The 20,554-nt window shown below is 44.0% G+C and overlaps 1 protein-coding gene across 1 annotated transcript in view; it reads right to left on the bottom strand.

Moving 5' to 3' along the window:
* LOC310777676 (uncharacterized protein) overlaps positions 1-20,554 on the bottom strand; it is a gene marked incomplete at both ends in the record, with an annotated part of 196,038 nt that overhangs the window by 54,565 nt on the left and 120,919 nt on the right. The window contains 8 exons of the mRNA XM_083638055.1: positions 3,208-3,261; positions 3,744-3,851; positions 8,203-8,256; positions 8,364-8,417; positions 8,901-8,939; positions 10,205-10,324; positions 11,603-11,647; positions 15,780-16,460. Coding sequence (XP_083494181.1) covers positions 3,208-3,261; positions 3,744-3,851; positions 8,203-8,256; positions 8,364-8,417; positions 8,901-8,939; positions 10,205-10,324; positions 11,603-11,647; positions 15,780-16,460 — 1,155 coding nt within the window. The remainder of the gene's footprint in view (positions 1-3,207; positions 3,262-3,743; positions 3,852-8,202; positions 8,257-8,363; positions 8,418-8,900; positions 8,940-10,204; positions 10,325-11,602; positions 11,648-15,779; positions 16,461-20,554) is intronic.

The following is a 20,554-nucleotide window of genomic DNA, read 5'->3' as shown; positions in this document are numbered from 1 at the left end:
ATACCTGGGTATGCAGTGCACCTATTTAATAATGTATGCAAAACAAATCACAACAATCTAATTTCTTTAGTTTTTCAAGATTTCATTGATAACAGTAATTTACAGTTTGCTGACGTCACCTTGTACTATCATATTTCTACCCCATTTCAACCAATCATATCACGAAATGCAGCTGTCAATCAAATCTTCATTTCTGGATAATTTTCTCTTCCAAATGAAGTCGAAAATGGCGCCTATAGTGCCTGTCATCTGCCAGAATTCCTATCCAATAAACTAACTACTAACTTGGCCAATTGTTAGAAACATGAACAAAAAACAAAAAGTATAATCTCTAAGAATGCAAAGATGCAAATGCATTCCAGGGATATCGTATCGTTACAGCAGCGCGATAATGGCGTGCGCATCTGAGAGCTTGGTTGTCAGGGGTTGCACTTCGGAGATTCCAGGCCGACGTGCTGCACTCTCCGCTTGGCAACACGAAGGCAGCTGGCTGCCTGTGGCTCGCTGAGCTCCGCTCCTCTCGTCAAAAGGCTCTTCCCGAGGGGAGCGCCGCAACACACTGAATCCCACTCGATTTGGAGGCGGAACACGCCAGGATTGGCCAAAGCCCAATCCAGTCCCCAGAATTGTCAAATAAAATCATCGACATGATACTATGACCCGCCTCTCAACCTGTCATCTTAGACAAACTATGTTTTCAGTCTGAAACGGACTCATTATGCACGTGACGAACAGGTTCAGTTCGACTTTAACACATCGCTAAAACAGGCTCTTAAGAAGCATCTTAACTGGAGCTGTCCACCATCTCGATGTGAGAGGTCCTCTGCGGCCCACTAGATGGCACTCTGAGCCCACCAGTGGGCCACGACCCAGTGGTTGAGAAACACTGTGTTAGGGTTGCTGTGAGACATGTGGATTTAGGTGCGGATACTTAATGTCCAAGACACACTTGGTAACTGAAGTCTGGATAACTAGGAACGCTGTAGCACTTGATAGCTGAGTCTGCAAGGTTCGAAAGATGGGAACTGTTGCAGAAGGTTGTCGTGAGATTAGTCTATGAACAACTGCAGAGGACCTGCAGAGCAAACCTTTATAGGTCCCGAATATGACATCACCTTGTGTTATGACATCATCAGTGAGACCATCCGAGAGGCATGCTTTAAGACACTTATGAATCATGACATCATCGACGTCTGTGACATCATCAGTGATCTATGACATCATAGTAGGAATGATGTCATCATCCTAACACACTGTAGAATAACCTAATCGTGACTTCCGGGTTGGTGATGGTGAAGACAGTCTGAGTAGCTCCGCGATTTGTGACTTAATTTACCATTGATTACAGTAAAACCCCAGTTATTTTTCATTTTCCAACCTTGTAAAACGAACATTTAATAATTTATCACCAGTAAACTTAGTTGGCTTTAGACAAGCCTGGACGGCAACTACGCTCGCAGATCGGCAAAGACGGCCAGGAAATGAATGACGCCGAACAGCATGGCGGCGCCACGGGCTCCAACCAAGCCCAGACGTCATTCAACAATCTGCAGGCTACTTGTGCAGCACACGAGGCTAGGCTGGTGGATGTGGAAAAATCCGCGGCTTTCTGCGACAACACCGCCAACGATTTACTCGCCAAGTTTGACAAACTGAGATCCGATGTCACTGTCCTGCAGAATAAATGCGATGACCTGGAGGGCCGGCAGAGGCGAAACAACATCCGTGTGCTGGGGGTCCCGGAGGGAGTCGAGGGTCCGCAGCCCACCCAATTCATGGCTGACTTCCTGAAAGAGTTGCTACAGCTCGAGGATAAACCGGTTCTGGACCGCGCTCACAGGTCTCTGAAAGCCAAGCCCAGGGCTGGGGATCCACCTCGTCCCTTCGTGATCCGTGTCCACTACTTCCAGACCAAGGAGCTCATCCTCCGCAAATCACGGGCTGCTGCTGGCTCACTCAAGTTTCGTGGTGGGAACAAGATTTATATATTTCCAGACCTGCAGTGGGTTGCACCAGCTGTGCGTATGTTGAAACGCAACCTAGTTTGCTCTGCTGAGTGAGACTTTACGACAGACTTTTACTGAGCCAGAGCCTGCTGGCCTCGGCGGTCGCGAAGAAGCGTGCAGAGTTTTGGGGAGCCAAGCAGTCTCTCCGGCTGGTTACAGGTGTCAGGTATGGTCTTCTCTTCCCCGCCCGTCTGAGCGTCTCACTGCCCGATGGGAAAGAGCACTACATGGAGGATCCTGCGAAGGCTGCTGCATTTGCTAAACGCGTCTCTGGACCCGTCCGGGAAGAGGATTCATTTGGATTCGTTTTTTCTTTTTATTTCTATACGTCGTCATGTGTTGTGATGTACGTGTTTTGTTTGTGTAAACTTGAAAAATACCATAAATTAAAAATAAATAAATAATAATAATAATCGTGGTCATGTTAAACAAGAACTTCTTCTATTAAACATTATTCATTTCAGACATGGACTGCAGTTCAAATTGCTTTATATACACAGCATACAACAAAATTGCGAGAAACTACAGAATTTAAGCGACCTTGGGTTCTGTGAAAGGTGCTATATAAATCCACAACATTCTTATTATAAAAGGAATCCATTCTGATTAGAAGAATATAGCCTACGGTAAAACATTTAAAACACAAGTAACCATACATACAGGGGAGATTTTCAAGTGTTCCCCAATTTTAAACAAGAGGAACAGTGGACACAAGTATCTCCTTTTGCCTGACGCGGCTGGATCTGCCAGTGTTTCGTCATTAAGAAGGTGTTAAGAATGCCCCAGACCCTTCTTACAAAACCTTCTTAACGAAAGATCATCTTAGCGCTAAGAAGCTTTTGGGAAACGCAGCCTTCTTAACAGAAGATCATTTTAGGCTAAGAAGCAATCGGGAAACGCGTTGGCTTCGTTGGCTTCTTACGGGAGCCTTAAGAAGGGTCAAATAAGCTTCTTAGCGCTAAGAAGCTTTTGGGAAATGCATGCCTTCGTAACGAAAGATCATCTTAGGCTAAGAAGCAATTGGGAAACGTGTTTGCTTCTTAAGGGGGCCTTAAGAAGGGTTAAAGAAGCTTCTTAGCGCTAAGAAGCTTTTGGGAAACGCAGCCAATGTCTCTTAAATGATGTGAAAACACCTTAGTGGCGGGGAATGAGTCGAGTGCGGTGGACCGCTCAAGCAGCTGTGTTTTTTTTTATTTCTCACCTCATCACCTGTTTCTCCTTTGGACCCTGGTTCCCCCTTGTATCCCAGAGGGCCCTGATATAAATTACAGACAAAATGAGGAAACAAGTTTGATACAGTAGAAAAGAGATCAGTCACCTCCTACTGTATAACTTACTTATTACTGTATAACATACTGTATAACATACTATATACTGTACAACATACATACTGTATAACATACTATATACTGTACAACATACATACTGTATAACATACTATATACTGTACAACATACATACTGTAACATACTATATACTGTACAACATACATACTGTATAACAAAACTACTACTGTATAACTTACTATATACTGTACAACATACATACTGTATAACATACTGTATAACATACTGTATAACATACCCATACTTTACATGCCATTTAAACATGCACAGAACACCTCCTACTGTTATAACATACCCATACTTTACATGCCATTTAAACATGCACAGAACATTGTCGGCCTGCATCCATTGTTGATGACACACACACACACACACACACACACACACCCACCCTTGGTCCGGAAGCACCGGTTGATCCAGGCTGACCGTCCTGTCCATTTTCCCCATCTCTCCCTGGGACGCCGGGTCGGCCTGGCGCCCCCTTGTGGCCGCGCTCGCCCTGCACCACAACCCATCAGACAGTGCGTTGGTGAAAGGGATTCTTTGTCAGACTGTTAGCGATGTTAGAGTGGCGATCAAACAGCCCAAAGCACAGGTGCATTTTGAGTGTTGGCAAGTTACAGTGTAGCATGATGTTTTACACATTAACTTGCCAACACACACTACTGTATTATGTACCTTGTGTTTACAGTGCATGGATTCTAAACACTGTATTATGTACCTTGTGTTTACAGTGCATGGATTCTAAACACTGTATTATGTACCTTGTGTTTACAGTGCATGGATTCTAAACACTGTATTATGTACCTTGTGTTTAGAGTGCATGGATTCTAAACACTGTATTATGTACCTTGTGTTTACAGTGCATGGATTCTAAACACTGTATTATGTACCTTGTGTTTACAGTGCATGGATTCTAAACACTGTATTATGTACCTTGTGTTTAGAGTGCATGGATTCTAAACACTGTATTATGTACCTTGTGTTTAGAGTGCATGGATTCTAAACACTGTATTATGTACCTTGTGTTTACAGTGCATGGATTCTAAACACTGTATTATGTACCTTGTGTTTACAGTGCATGGATTCTAAACACTGTATTATGTACCTTGTGTTTACAGTGCATGGATTCTAAACACTGTATTATGTACCTTGTGTTTACAGTGCATGGATTCTAAACACTGTATTATGTACCTTGTGTTTACAGTGCATGGATTCTAAACACTGTATTATGTACCTTGTGTTTACAGTGCATGGATTCTAAACACTGTATTATGTACCTTGTGTTTACAGTGCATGGAGAAATTAAAACTCACCTGTGAGAAAACATTAATGATTTTAGTCCTATTTAGAACATGGGGGTAGTGGTGCACTCTTGTGGCCAAGATGAGCATTACAACAACAAACACTTCTAATTAGCCTAAAATAAACAAACAAACAAACAAATAATTGCCGGCAATTGCCGTGAGCTTGATACTGTTAAAGTGAAAAGATCAGTATAGAGTTGTATTGTAAAGACACTACTGGCTCCATCCATCACTCAGTGGAGCAAATCCTCAAGCAGACAAGACATCAGCTTGATAGGAAACAGTTCCACACTGTCCAGAAGGTTGTGGTGTACCATCGCTCTGCCTGAGGACAGGTGGAGAACGTGTACAGATTCACAGTGAATGGCTAAAGCAGCTGTGTTGCACTGCAGCCAGCGTTGTGTTTTCAGCTGTGCAGTGTGATGGATATAGTATTCTACATACTGTACATGCAGGGGTTACATGATGAATGAGCAGTGTAGACCACACAGGCATGCAGGCCAGGGAATCATACACTCATTGTACTAACAACGCGCGCGCGCACACACACACACAAAACCACACACACACACACACACACACACACACACACACACACACACACACACACACACACACAAAACCACACACAGTATCACATTACCTCTTCTATGGTTATTCTGCAAAGGGTGGCCACACTATAGAGGGTATGCACACCCACTGGAACACGCCCCCTCAATCAGGAATGAGTGTCAAAATGAGTGTCAAGTTCCTCCCTGAGCAGCAGTAGCCTGTACTACGAAGCTAGTTTAATGCCTTATCCGAGTAAGTTTGAGTTTAAACCTGGTTTAGCCGTACTACAAAGCAAGTTAACTTTCAATCACCATGGCAACTGACGCTGCAAAGCTAACCTGGTCGCGACCAGGTTAGCTTCAGAGGATAAGATCAAAATCCATGACAGACCCATATAATCGGCTCTCTGGAGTCACTCACCGTTCATATAAGATCGCCATATGAAAAATAGATTGCAGTCAACTGAGAATATAACAAGGAAAACATTTGTGGCTCTGTAGGCTACATAATTAAATTAAGCCTACTTACCACTTTATGTCTTAACAGCTCAACTATGCGTGGAGAAATATGATCACTATTAATCACCGCAGCGCATATCATAGGCTAAACGGAGCCTCAAATGGAGTGAGGGTGATATTCTCCTACATGCCAGAAAAGCCTATAGATGGGATAAATATGGGATAGCCCCAATACTAAATATGCAGGCTTCTTGCATGTTTCAGCTGGAACTGTGTCCTGTAGGCTGTATGCCAATATATGAGCAAAAATAGGCTAGTTTTTATCAATGAAAAGTATGCCCGCATCGTCTTAATTCAGTCCAGCAGTTTTCTCTTTTATATTAGGATATCATTATTATAGCCTATATATGAATTATTCGATCAGTGCAACCACACACACATAATGAGTGATAGAGATCATTATTCATTGAGCATGCTTTCTAAATCTATGGTCTAAATAGGCTTACAGATTGTGGAAATTTATAGACTGAGATTACACATTTAATGTACATTTACACTCGCACAAAGCTGTAGGAGACAGAAATCGCTGATCAAAATAAATCAAATGACTGATGTGAATACAAGCGGCAGCTTTAGACAGTCCTTCCCCCAACTATATCCAACGCGGATTTTCATTCTGCCATAGGTTACATTAAATATCCGCTAAAATCTCTGATCCCACTGTGGCTGCGCTTTTTCATTCAATGAGGAAATGGGTGTGGAAATGGGTGTGGGCGTGGATCAACTCAGCTGTTCATAGTGATTGGCTAGCGCACCTCTTTCGCGTGGACGCGCGCCTGTGCACGAGCGAAAAACGTGCGCGTGCACAGGCAGATCCCAGGTCCACTTACACAGTAGAAAACCAGCGTCGTAGTATCAGTTAACTAGATAGCTTTGATCCTGTTCAGTCAAACCAGATCAAAGGGACTTATCGCGGATCTGTTAAACTAGTTTCGTAGTACAGGGCTCAGGTGTCAGTTATCTAGGCTGATTACTGCATTCAAGCTCAGTCTTGCTGTGACTCAGTGGGCGTGACCCTGCAGTGACTTCTGCCTCTGTGACATCACATGCATACCCTCTATATGAACACGGCCATTCATATCAGTCCATTTATGCTCCGATATTAAAATGTTGGCCGATACGATAACCGATATTCATATTGCTGTTATGGCCGATAACCGATATGTACTGATGTTGATATGATCTGTATAAAAACAAGTTTCTATGATGATCAATATTATGCTGATAAACACATGTAAACACTGTGAATTTGAAAATTGAAAAAGTAATGTCTTTCTTTATCTCCAAAACATCCGGAAAAGCCCATAAATCATACATTATTGCATTGTTTCCTCTCAATATGAACATTTTGGGCGATACTAATTCTATTATTATTATATTAACATTGCTATTATTTCGCTCATTGGACCGATACAGATTATGAAAAAAATTACTAACATTGGCCAATATACCGATATGATTGCTGATATAATTTATCGTTCATCCCTAGCAAATATGATAGTGTACACACAGAGGCACAGCCACCCACCCACACAGACACGGATGGATCCGCTGGCTGTGAAGCGTGGCTGTTAAACAAAGCAGACACCATAGGCTATTGTATGGGCGATGGAGAGAATGTGTTTACAACTATCCCAAACCACGGCAGTCTTTGGTGTGGGTCTGTCTGAGCTAGGCCCTCAGTACCACAACAACTCGTTTCACAGTTCAGCGGAGAGCCACAGGCTAACACAATACAGGGCACAGGAGTGCATGTCTCCATGATGCCACAGCAGGCAAGTAGGGGTACAACACTTGTGTTGATCTACTTTTGTGGCTTGGGATGAATTGTACAGTCTTAAATGCCAATACCTATATAGCTTTACAAGCTGTTAACCAAAAACAAATTAATTCAAAGGTTTCTTTAATTGGATGGAGGAATGTTTCACTGAGAGAATGTGAAACTTATTAAATAATACAATAAAATGGTCAAATTGAATCAACTATGCCCCAGTATAATCAAATTCTTTACAAATATGGAACCTCTTAATTCAGCAATAAAAGTACTTTCATTGCTTTTCCCAATGTGAGAATGGTTACGTCATGGGGAGTTGCATGCAGAGAGGTTGTGTAAATAGCCACTCCCTTTAACCCATTGATACCTGATGCAGCATTTGTGTGTGTATCCCTTTAAGACCCGCGAACCGCGGGGTCTTAAAGGGATACACACACAAATGAGGGATATACACGCAAATGCTGCATCAGGTATCAATGGGTTAACCGCCCTCACTCCACTCCAGCAGCTATTTTAGTGACAGTCTGTTGGGTAAGAAAGAGGAGGGTCAAGAGTTCAAGTCAGTGTCTTTGATCCCTCAACACATGTGTGGGAGATGCTAGGAGACAAGTTTACAGTAAATGTATCATCTAAGATGAGTTACTTATGGTTCTGAAGAGGAGTTACTTTCATTCTGGAAATGATGCTCTGTGTGATTACCATCTCCCCTGTCATGCCTGGTCGTCCTCGCTCCCCGGGTTCACCAGGCGGCCCCTAAGTACGAAGAGCAGGAGAAAAAAATGCAGAATAAATAAACAAATAAACAAACAAACAAACAAACAAATAAATAAATAAATAAATAAATAAAGTCCATGTCTCACCTGTAGGCCTAGCTTGCCCATCTCTCCAGGTAGTCCAGCAGGGCCTTCTTCCTTCTGCAAGCTCACACAGAAGAGACCAGCCTCAGATCATCAGGAATTACACTGTCAAAAAATCTCCATCTTAACAAGTCATTTATTGAGTAAAGTTTGATTCTATTATCATGTCCAAAAAAAGAGTTCACAAATCAGCCAATGGGCTTCGATAATGTTACTTGTCTCCAATCTAAATCAACTTGAATTTTCTAGAATCGAGTGTTATTTCCATGACCAAAGTGCAGTGATCTGCTTTCTTTCTGAACGTTTCTGAAGTTATCTCACCTTGCTTTAAGATCAAATCAGATTTGAAGGCTGAATATGAGACTTGTAAAGGTGGATGTTTTTTGCAGTGCAATAAATGTCCTCATCCCCAATAAACACAGGCTTGTCTTCATTGTGTAGTGTAAAAGATAGCCACAGCATACTTACAGTGTGTAGTGTAAAAGATAGCCACAGCATACTTACAGTGTGTAGTGTAAAAGATAGCCACAGCATACTTACAGGCCAACCAGCACGGAGTAACTGGTACAAATTGGTTTGCTATGGGACGAATAGAAACACACACAGGATGACCATTACATCAAGCAATAACAGTAAATGAACAAAAATTGGTTTAAGATGGATGAGATGATGTGACCACATTTATAAACTCAGATCCTTTGTCTTCTCTCCACCTTCCTCGTGTCTCCAGTTAAAAATGCATCTTTGCTTTATCACTGACCCTCATCTAATGGATGGAGGCGTCTGAATGCTCTCCAGCCACATGGACTTCAAAGCACACACCGGTAAGTAACAAATCGCCCATCACCAACCAATAAGACAAACGACTTTTATGTCTTTAGCATCTTTATTCAATAACGGAGATGCAGTTTCCCATCGTGCTGATGTAGTGGTGGGTGTGTTATACAACATCCAGCTGTGGCAGAGAGATTCCACAGAAGAGGATGGGGCAAAGGGATCACACGCACAGGGTCAAACGCTCCACAGATCCTCTATGGGAGGCTGTGGCTGTGGGAAGATGGGGTTCCTTAATGTACTGTATGTGGGGAACATGTGTCTGCTGTGTGAGGGGTGATGACTTACACAAGGGCTGAGGGACAGATGAGGATGGAAAAGTCATCGTGTCTCTAGGGTAGGACTTCCACTGTCTGGCATGCTGTTTGAAAGTGGGCGTTGCCACACCACAGACCGACTCTATCTATTGGTCCACAATTTAATGGAACAGGCCTTACTAGGACAGCATGCTGCGTATAAGTGGCCCCAGTGGGAGACAAACTCCTTAATGGTCTCTCTTAATCAGGGGTGGGCAATTATTTTTCCTGGGGGACCACATGAGAAACACATACAAAGCCGCGGCTTATAGTCCGGAATTTACGGTACTTTTTTTTGTCATGCCATAACCTCTAATTTGATCACTAGATTAAAGTATATAAAACATACTGTGCACTATTCTCCAGCATTTATTATAATGAAACTCACTCCAAACAGCCAGTCTCATCTCATTCCATTTCTCTAGCTTCATAAGTAAAATGATGTTGCTTGTCTTTGCCGTCCCGGGCCAGGCTGAACCATCATGATGGCCGGTTCTGCCCAACCGGGCCGTATAATGCCCAGGTATGCTCAGGTATGCCCAGGTATGCCCAGGTATGCTCAGGTATGCCCAGGTATGCCCAGGTATGCCCAGGTATGCCCAGGTATGCTCTTACTGGTCTATGAGTTATGCAGACAGCTCCATTCAGAAGTGGATCATAGCTTGGAGAAGGCGAAACAAGAGGCTAATACTGTACTGGTGGTCCCCATCTCACCTGGAAGGCAGCCCATTCCTCAGCAGTGTTCTTCCACAGGTAGAGCGTTGGTAAACCTGGTGGTCCAGGCGGTCCCTGCTCCCCATTTCGTCCTGGACTCCCGTCATGGCCGAGCTTCCCCTGAGAGGGTAAAAGGAAGTGTTAGATTGATGCAAAACAATTGTGTTTAAAGATGGGATACTTAGTATCATAGTACATCATTACAGATACAGTAGTATACATAGTAGTACCATAGTACATCATTACAGATACAGTAGTATACATAGTACTGTATGTTTTTATTTTGAATGTTATAACACAGAAGTGATTTAATGCAGCCTAAATAACAGACACATTGACTCAATGGAGGAAGGGATGGACAGAGATTACATTAGTAAATATATGAAGTTCTAAGTCCTTTAAGCCAAAGGACCAAGTAAAAAACCTTGGAGTTACTATCGACTCCGATCTTAATTTCAGCTCACACATTAAGTCGGTCAGAAAATCTGCTTTCTATCATCTTAAAAATATTGCTCGGATTAGGGGCTTCATGTCCAGTCAGGACTTGGAAAAACTAATTCATGCCTTTATTTACAGTAGATTAGACTACTGTAACAGCCTTTTTTCAGGTCTGTCAAATAAAGAACTTAGGCAACTCCAGCTCATTCAAAATGCTGCTGCTAGGGTTTTAACTAGGACTGGGAGGGCTAATCACATTACCCCTGTTCTTAAATCTTTACACTGGCTCCCTGTAGGTTACAGAATTAAATTTAAAATCCTTCTTTTAATTTACAAATCACTCAACGGCCTAGGCCCACAATACATGGCAGATCTCCTCCCTCGCTATGAACCAACTAGACCTCTCAGGTCAGCTGGGTCCGGCCTAATAGCTGTCCCAAGGATCCACTGGAACCAGGGCAGGGCCGCCTTTACACACTGTGCTGCTGTTAGCTGGAACAACCTGCCTGAGGCCCTCAGATTCTCCTCAACACTTTCTATTTTTAAAAATGGTCTAAAAACTTTTCTGTTTAGCACTGCTTTTAACTGTTGAAATGTCTATTTATCCTATTTTCCTGTATTGACCAAACGTGTAGCATCTTACTGATTTTTTGCTTTTTATTGTCTTTTTATCTTCTTTTATTCTGTCTGTAATGTCTTGTGAAGCACTTTGAATTGCTTTATGTATGAAATGTGCTATATAAATAAAATTGACTTGACTTGACTTGACTAAGTGAAACTAAGCTTTAAAGCTATGTACTGTATCTCATCTGATCCTATATCATCAGTGCTGTAATTCACAAGGAGCAAAGGTGCATTCAAATACAAGAGGGTCAAGCGGACTAAGTTGACGTAATTGTAGGCGATTATGTCATAAACAAGAGTTATCTAAAGCTAAGCAAAGCAGTTAGCTTCTCTCACCTTATCACCTTTAAACCCGGGCAGGCCAGGTTCACCTGTACAGCCCTGCAGGAACAGTCAAACACATGTCAAATATAATGTATGTCCAAAAACTGTGGGACAAAAAGGGATTCCAAAAGAGCACGGATAGAATCTAATAAAGGGACTGGAAGCAATATCAGAAATGTATTAATGCCTCAAAAGTACATAAATGTAACAGGGTGAGCAGCAGAACATATACAGGCTATAAATATGCAGAATATGCTATACTGTACGTTTTGATTAAATGCATTGATTTGTTTAATGCAATTGCGAAACAGTAAATTGTTGACGTTGTACAAGTAAGTAAAGTAAAACACACATGCGTGCGTGCATACACGCACGCATGCACTGCAATGCACTGCTTCCTTTTGGTTCACTGAAACCTTCTCCTGTAGGACTTTGTAGACTGTGTAAATCTGCTCACATTATTCCCTATAAATGGCATCTGATGAAGTAGCACTGCTCACGGCTCATCAACTATATTATCATCCAAAACACAATTTTGGTGCACTTTTCACTGTTCACTTTTCCTTTCCTGAACTGAAAGTTAAACATGCGCAGGGTGGGAGGGGCAGCCCTGAGCCCGCCCTGCACATGTTTAACTTTCCTGAACTGAAAGTTAAACATGCGCAGGGTGGGAGGGGCAGCCCTGAGCCCACCCTGCACATGTTTAACTTTCCTGAACTGAAAGTTAAACATGCGCAGGGTGGGAGGGGCAGCCCTGAGCCCACCCTGCACATGTTTAACTTTCCTGAACTGAAAGTTAAACATGTGCAGGGTGGGAGGGGCAGCCCTGAGCCCGCCCTGCACATGTTTAACTTTCCTGAACTGAAAGTTAAACATGCGCAGGGTGGGAGGGGCAGCCCTGAGCCCGCCCTGCACATGTTTAACTTTCCTGAACTGAAAGTTAAACATGCGCAGGGTGGGAGGGGCAGCCCTGAGCCCGCCCTGCACATGTTTAACTTTCCTGAACTGAAAGTTAAACATGCGCAGGGTGGGAGGGGCAGCCCTGAGCCCACCCTGCACATGTTTAACTTTCCTGAACTGAAAGTTAAACATGTGCAGGGTGGGAGGGGCAGCCCTGAGCCCGCCCTGCACATGTTTAACTTTCCTGAACTGAAAGTTAAACATGTGCAGGGTGGGAGGGGCAGCCCTGAGCCCGCCCTGCACATGTTTAACTTTCCTGAACTGAAAGTTAACACATTGAGTGCCAGCGACGCCATATGGCGTCATTAGAAATTTACCGTAGAGTGCCAGCGACGCCAAATGGCGTCAGTAACTCCAAATTGTTTTTTTGACGGGGGGGTGTCGATCTAAGCTTCTTACGTCGCCTCTAACAATATTGTAGCTATTGGAGGTCGATAACCTATTTTACAAACCCATTAGGTGGCGACAGCACTCTCCTGATCAGAGAAAAAGGAGCCAAACACACAGAAATAGTCACTGGGGAAAAGGAGGAAATCGCATCGCATCCGTCCGTATGCATCGACGTGCATGAAGCACAACGAGCACAACGCCAGCTGTGCCCCGAGCAGCAGCATCCGCTGTCACAACTGAGCACCTCCATGTACGCTGCAACAGCACATTCGCATAATCAGCCTTATTATTCCGAACTGGAAGCATGCGAGCCCGTGACAAACACACACGGAACCAAAAGGCTGGATGTCGCGCACCATTCACTGTGTGTGCGCAGCAAACTCAGCAGAGACTGAGAGCCAACAGACACATAAGACACACCCAGGAGGCGTGTGCAGTTGAGGGGGGGGGGGGGGGAGCACGCAGAGCAGGCAGAGCAGCATACACTTCACCCAGACAGACCCAGACATCAGAAAATTAGCTTCAGAGTCAGTGATGTGCTTGAAATGTTTAATTTCACAAAAGGCTCATTATCTCAGCTCGTAGAAAAAAAGGGGTGTTTTTGCTTCAATCAAGCTATCTTCTCCGGCTCATAACTAAAGAACGGAAAATGGGATCATTTGCACATGCCCTGCACATGTTTAACTTTCCTGAACTGAAAGTTAAACATGTGCAGGGTGGGAGGGGCAGCCCTGAGCCCGCCCTACTGTGCCTCTGCCACCCTGCATTTCCACCACACACCTTCACATACACACACTTGACCTCCATGCCAAATGTCAGGTTCCTAGGGGGAAACCTGTGGCAGCTAAACTAAAGGGTGGTGAACTTTTTGTGGCCCAACCGACCGACCAACCAATCAACTGACCAACCGACCAACCAACCAATCAACCAACTGACTGACTGACAGAGCAACCTAGAGCTGCTGATCACAGCTAAAAACAGAAGAGAACACACCGCACATTGCTTTTGTGTTCCCAAGCATTTTTTTTTTTATTATTTCTTGTAAGAATAGTTGAAGAACATTTACATGGTCATTCTTGAGTGAGTTTTGTGAGCCCATTAAATATTTTCTAAAATACACAACACATCTTTGGAAAATAATTATCATTTCTTTCTACCTCCTGAAAAACAGCTGGGATGCAATATTTGCGCCAAACTGTGATGTAAAGACGACTAATTGTCATGAATGAACCAATAGCAAATAAAAGTGTTGAGCAGCATGATTGTCTTCTTGTGTGGAAGTCTAAACTGTAGTCTTGTGCTGTACATGAGGAGGAAGGCCAGTCTAAACTGTAGTCTTGTGCTGTACATGAGGAGGAAGGCCGGTCTAAACTGTAGTCTTGTGCTGTACATGAAGAGGAAGGCCGGTCTAAACTGTAGTCTTGTACTGTACATGAGGAAGGCTGGTCGGGATAACGATTCCAGGCCTCTAAGCTGTATGCCTGTATTCCTGCCAGCAGGGCATCTTCCTTCATGTTCGCTGCAGCCGGGTTCAATCAAACTAATGGTGCTGCTGAGTGATCCTGTGGAGTTTATGGCAGTCAGACTCCAGGGAACGGCCCAGACAGGGCCAGATGTGCAATCTGGGTCTGGTTCTGTCTGCCCCGCAGTCGCTGGGATGGCCCACCTCCTCCTGAACCAGGTGAGCCTTCTGATTGGATAGCGGGAACTGACTTTACTCTCTCCGCACCACTCAGATGGAGTTTGGGGCAAGAAGTCATGTTTGTCAGACTGAGTGATGAGAGAACATGAATGAGTAATGCTGTGACAAGTCTCAAATTGTGTTGAGACTTGTGGTTGAGTCTTAAGCTGCGCTCCGCTCAGAGAGCAACATCAAAGACATGTGGATGGACAGATCCTGGAGCAGCAGAAATCAGATCCCTTGATCACATTCAGATTATAATTGATGGAGAACAGCTTTTGTAAACAGTAAGGTACAAACACACACTTTCTTCATTCACAAAGCTTCTCCTGCCTTTTCTCCCTGATCCAACACAATTAAATCAATTTGATGTGATAATTTGGATTTATTATGTTTAAAGCTCTAAGCCAAACAGATTCTAAATCATTTTGATGGTACACTGACTTCTAATAGTGAGAATGGCACCTCTATCATTCCCACGCCGCACCCCGAGTGCCTGTTCCTACACTATGTCACTTTGTTGAGCCGGTCAGAGCATCAAAGTTACCTGGATACAACTCCTGCTGCAGTTCCTTCATATTAAAACCTTTCCACTGACAAACAGGAGGCTTTTATTGTGAAGGATGTATAGGAAGTGAAATGTGTTTATCGCTCTGAGTTAGCATAACTTGATTAGCGGCGCTATTCTTCAATAAGACAAGTCGCGACACTCGACACCACAACATTTGGGATATTTTGGAGCAATTTTTTCAGTGGATCAGTTATAAACACTGCAGAGAGGAAGAGTACAAATAGAAACAGTAAAATAAGGCTGATAATCTGAATTTACACACAGGGAAGTGTAGCATGTATTAGCATTCTGTAATTACCACTTGTGGCAGCAGAGGCCGCTGTTGCTGCTGCTCAGCAGCTTTCTACATACAGTGTATTGAGGCTTTAATCACTGGGAAACAAACGTTATCTTCACAAGCAATATCCAAAAAGGTCTGGTGCTATAAGTAATGTTAACATTTCATGAACAGATTATAACTTTTCTCTGGCCAGTTTACATGTGGCAGAATGACCCAAAGAGGACTTCTTGCATGTGTGATTATAGATGCTGCTGTTTTGGAAACACAGGACAGAGGGATATCAGAGAAAGGGAATAAGAGCACTCACCTCCTTCCCTGGGGGACCCATTCGGCCTGGAGGGCCTCTGTTGAGCCGGTACCTCTTGCCGTCTGAGCCCAGGACCAGGTCTCCATCTCTGGATACGATGGTCACAATGCCTGGGCGCTCCTTGCCTGGTTGCTTGGTTCCATGATGATGGTGGGTGGTGCTTTGTGTGGTGATGGGTCTCTCCTCCTCATCCACTGCCTTCACAGGGGGAGCAGAGGAGGGGGCACTAGGTGAGCTGGACCTGGGCCTGTCTTCGTCTTCCTCCTCCCTCACTTTATTGGAGTCTGGGGACAAAGGGTCTAAAGGGATCTTAGCAGCGGGGAATTCCACAGAGGGCTTCTTGGGGGCGTTGCCAGTGTCCAGGTCAATGATGATGTCATCGGACGGTTTCCCCGGGAAGAGCGATGAACCCCTCCCTCCTGAGTGGGTCTTGTCTGTGGTCACGTTGTCCTCCAGATCTTTAGAGGAGAGCTCTGGCTTGCCCTCCTGGCCTCCCTTGGCTCCCTGTCTGCTGGGTTTCCACTGAGGGTTGAGTTGACCTCTGCCTTGGAAGGTTGGATCCAACAGGTCAGTGTCCTCATCCACCACAAACACGTCCCCGCGGCCCAAAGAACCTTTTCGATTGGCTCCTGAAGGCACCGTCCCATCGCCTCGAGAGCTCGCCTGCTGCAGAAACGCATTCTGTTGAAAAACATAAGAAGAGTTATAAGAAGTGAGGTCAGTCTTAGTATTTCACTTTGCTTTGGTGTTTCTATCAGGCTATTCTGGATGGGATGCAGATGGCGTATTGGGTGGGCATTGTGGTAGACTTGTGAAGAGAGAGTCTTTCTGAGGGACAATAAACATAAACAACATCATAAATATTAAATTGGTGTTGTTTGCACAGTTTAACAGCCACCAGGGAGCCAAACCAATAGTAACAGTTGTGGGTTGAGAGCATAGGGCACCTGCTGAACAGTGCAGCACAACTCATAGTAATTAAGACAAAAGATGACAGAATATATTGCATTATCAATGACTTCTGGGAGAGAAATCCGTTTGAGTGTATTGATGAATAGGACGAATCAGCGTGACATCACAACCCCCCGGAGATGTGGAACCCCGCAGCAGTTAAGTATGAGTTGTGCCAAACAAACGTTAATATCTCAAAAACGATACATCACATGGCTTATATTTTGACATTCTGAATGACAGTAGAAGTAGCTCAAGAGTCAGATTTATTACTGCATGTATGTCGTGTTAAAGTTGTGTGAACGGTCACAGTTTTTAAAATGAAGTGAATTAGTAAACAGCACAGCCGGTTAGAGTGAGACACTCAAGGCTGGCTCCATAGGGTCACATTATAAAGTTACCCCCAGTAAGCTGTTTGCTTACCAACACTGATCCCTCGTATAGTATGAATCCGTGAGCTAAAAATCAAGTTAACTGCATTTTATTCAAACCAAGTGGCATTATAAAATCTCATCCTCCATGAAAATAATTGTAATCTTTTTCTTAGCACTGGAAAATAAATCATGTATTCATTATTCAAATCATTATTAGTTGCAAGAGTTCACATTGTAATCACAATATGATTTTTGTTAATATCACGAAGCCCTAGTGGAGAAACAAAGCATAACATCTCTCTCTCCTCTCATCCCAGTTAAAGACGTAAAATGTGTCTCTTCCCCTCAGCCTGCTGCATGCCATCCCTGACAACCATCACCAACTGACATCTGGCTTCGTACCGTCTTCCAGAGTTACTTATCCTATCAGGAAAAATAACCCCGACCCATCTGCTATCAACTATGTATTTGAAAGCGTTGGCGCTAATTAACGTCTCAATATCTCTCACAGAGTCGCCTGTTGGAGCCAAACCGGTCGGGATTCAAGACAGCCCATTGTGCTGAGACTGTGTTCATCGTGGTTGATCTGGCTGGTTAATCGGCTAGCTATGCTACTAGCTAGCTAGCAACTCGTCCGTTAGCAAGCAAGCTAACGTTACCTAATATTAGCCAAAACAGTCACAAGGTACCCTATGAGCCCCAGGGCCGGTTTCCTAGCCCCAGGACAGCACCCCCAGCCTCCCTCTAGCCACCCTGTGAGCTCCATGGTCAGCCTCAGAGACCCAAGACAGACCCTCACCCTCCTCCAGTCCAGCCTGTCCCTACCCGGGCTATGAGCTCCATGGTCAGTCTCAGAGACCCAAGACAGACCCTCACCCTCCTCCAGTCCAGCCTGTCCCTACCCGGGCTATGAGCTCCATGGTCAGTCTCAGAGACCCAAGACAGACCCTCACCCTCCTCCAGTCCAGCCTGTCCCTACCCGGGCTATGAGCTCCATGGTCAGTCTCAGAGACCCAAGACAGACCCTCACCCTCCTCCAGTCCAGCCTGTCCCTACCCGGGCTATGAGCTCCATGGTCAGCCTCAGAGACCCAAGACAGACCCTCACCCTCCTCCAGTCCAGCCTGTCCCTACCCGGGCTATGAGCTCCATGGTCAGCCTCAGAGACCCAAGACAGACCCTCACCCTCCTCCAGTCCAGCCTGTCCCTACCCGGGCTATGAGCTCCATGGTCAGCCTCAGAGACCCAAGACAGACCCTCACCCTCCTCCAGTCCAGCCTGTCCCTACCCGGGCTATGAGCTCCATGGTCAGCCTCAGAGAGCTGATGTTAGTGTTTGGCTGACGCTCGCCTGCCTTCGCTCGCACTACCGGCTTTTATTTTTAAAGGAGTAGGTCTAGAAATGTATCTGCTCTGAGAATGTACCCCTCGTGTCTACAAGCGTGCACTTCCTGTCTGAGAATGTACCCCTCGTGTCTACAAGCGTGCACTTCCTGTCTGAGAATGTACCCCTCGTGTCTACAAGCGTACACTTCCTGTCTGAGAATGTACAGGGTGGGCGGGGCGTTGGGCCCTCCAGTACTGCAGTTAGATGATAAGTGCCATTTAACAATATAACAGAAGTAATCTATCATCACCCCATCCCCCCTTCCCAGTCCAGCTCTGGACATGAGCCTGTACCTTCTAAACAAGAGCAGTCCTGCGAGCGACACAGACATAGCACATGGGACTTGGGTGGGTAAGATCCATGTGTGCGGGAGCGCCCTTGTGTCTATATACATACAGCCCATCTCATATTGTGTCTATCTATACATACAGCCCATCTCATATTGTGTCTATCTATACATACAGCCCATCTCATATTGTGTCTATATACATACAGCCCATCTCATATTGTGTCTATATACATACAGCCCATCTCATATTGTGTCTATCTATACATACAGCCCATCTCATATTGTGTCTATCTATACATACAGCCCATCTCATATTGTGTCTATCTATACATACAGCCCATCTCATATTGTGTCTATCTATACATACAGCCCATCTCATATTGTGTCTATCTATACATACAGCCCATCTCATATTGTGTCTATCTATACATACAGCCCATCTCATATTGTGTCTATATACATACAGCCCATCTCATATTGTGTCTATATACATACAGCCCATCTCATATTGTGTCTATATACATACAGCCCATCTCATATTGTGTCTATCTATACATACAGCCCATCTCATATTGTGTCTATCTATACATACAGCCCATCTCATATTGTGTCTATCTATACATACAGCCCATCTCATATTGTGTCTATCTATACATACAGCCCATCTCATATTGTGTCTATCTATACATACAGCCCATCTCATATTGTGTCTATCTATACATACAGCCCATCTCATATTGTGTCTATCTATACATACAGCCCATTTCATATTGTGTCTATCTATACATACAGCCCATCTCATATTGTGTCTATATACATACAGCCCATCTCATATTGTGTCTATCTATACATACAGCCCATCTCATATTGTGTCTATCTATACATACAGCCCATCTCATATTGTGTCTATCTATACATACAGCCCATCTCATATTGTGTCTATCTATACATACAGCCCATCTCATATTGTGTCTATCTATACATACAGCCCATCTCATATTGTGTCTATATACATACAGCCCATCTCATATTGTGTCTATATACATACAGCCCATCTCATATTGTGTCTATCTATACATACAGCCCATCTCATATTGTGTCTATATACATACAGCCCATCTCATATTGTGTCTATCTATACATACAGCCCATCTCATATTGTGTCTATCTATACATACAGCCCATCTCATATTGTGTCTATCTATACATACAGCCCATCTCATATTGTGTCTATCTATACATACATCCCATCTCAGTGATGTCTGGATATCTTCAGAAGTTCACTGCATGTTTAGAAAGGGCTCAACTGTCCAACAGCACCTCCACCCATCCAGCTAGGCCATCACCCAACCTTACAAACTGCTACCATTGGCAGCCTAGCTGTCCCTCTCGTCACCTGCTCTGGTTAACAGTAACAGCTCTTAAAATGCAATAGTAAAATGTAATGCCCAACTGACTCATATATATCTATGTACACATTCTCAGCCACATTCAAACAAGAGTGAATTCACAATAACTGTGACCACGTACACACATTTCAGCCTCCAAGTGCGAAAACCCACAAACTGACAAACTGACAAACTGTGGGGATTTTTTGGTGGATCAACCAACCAAGCGGCCGACGGAGCTACAGAGCAGCTGGTCGCAGCTAAAAACATGATATTTCTCAAGTTATAAAATAAACCCACAATTTCAAAACAAACAAAATCTGAAGCTCTGTGGTCTCCAGCAGTAACAGTAAAAACTCTCTGAAATTACAAACACATACATGGCACT

The sequence above is a fragment of the Poromitra crassiceps genome (assembly GCF_964638095.1).
Source record: "Poromitra crassiceps genome assembly, chromosome: 6".
Taxonomy (NCBI): Eukaryota; Metazoa; Chordata; class Actinopteri; order Beryciformes; family Melamphaidae; genus Poromitra; species Poromitra crassiceps.
Note: the sequence above shows the minus strand (reverse complement) of the source record. Positions and strands in the feature narration are given on the sequence as shown.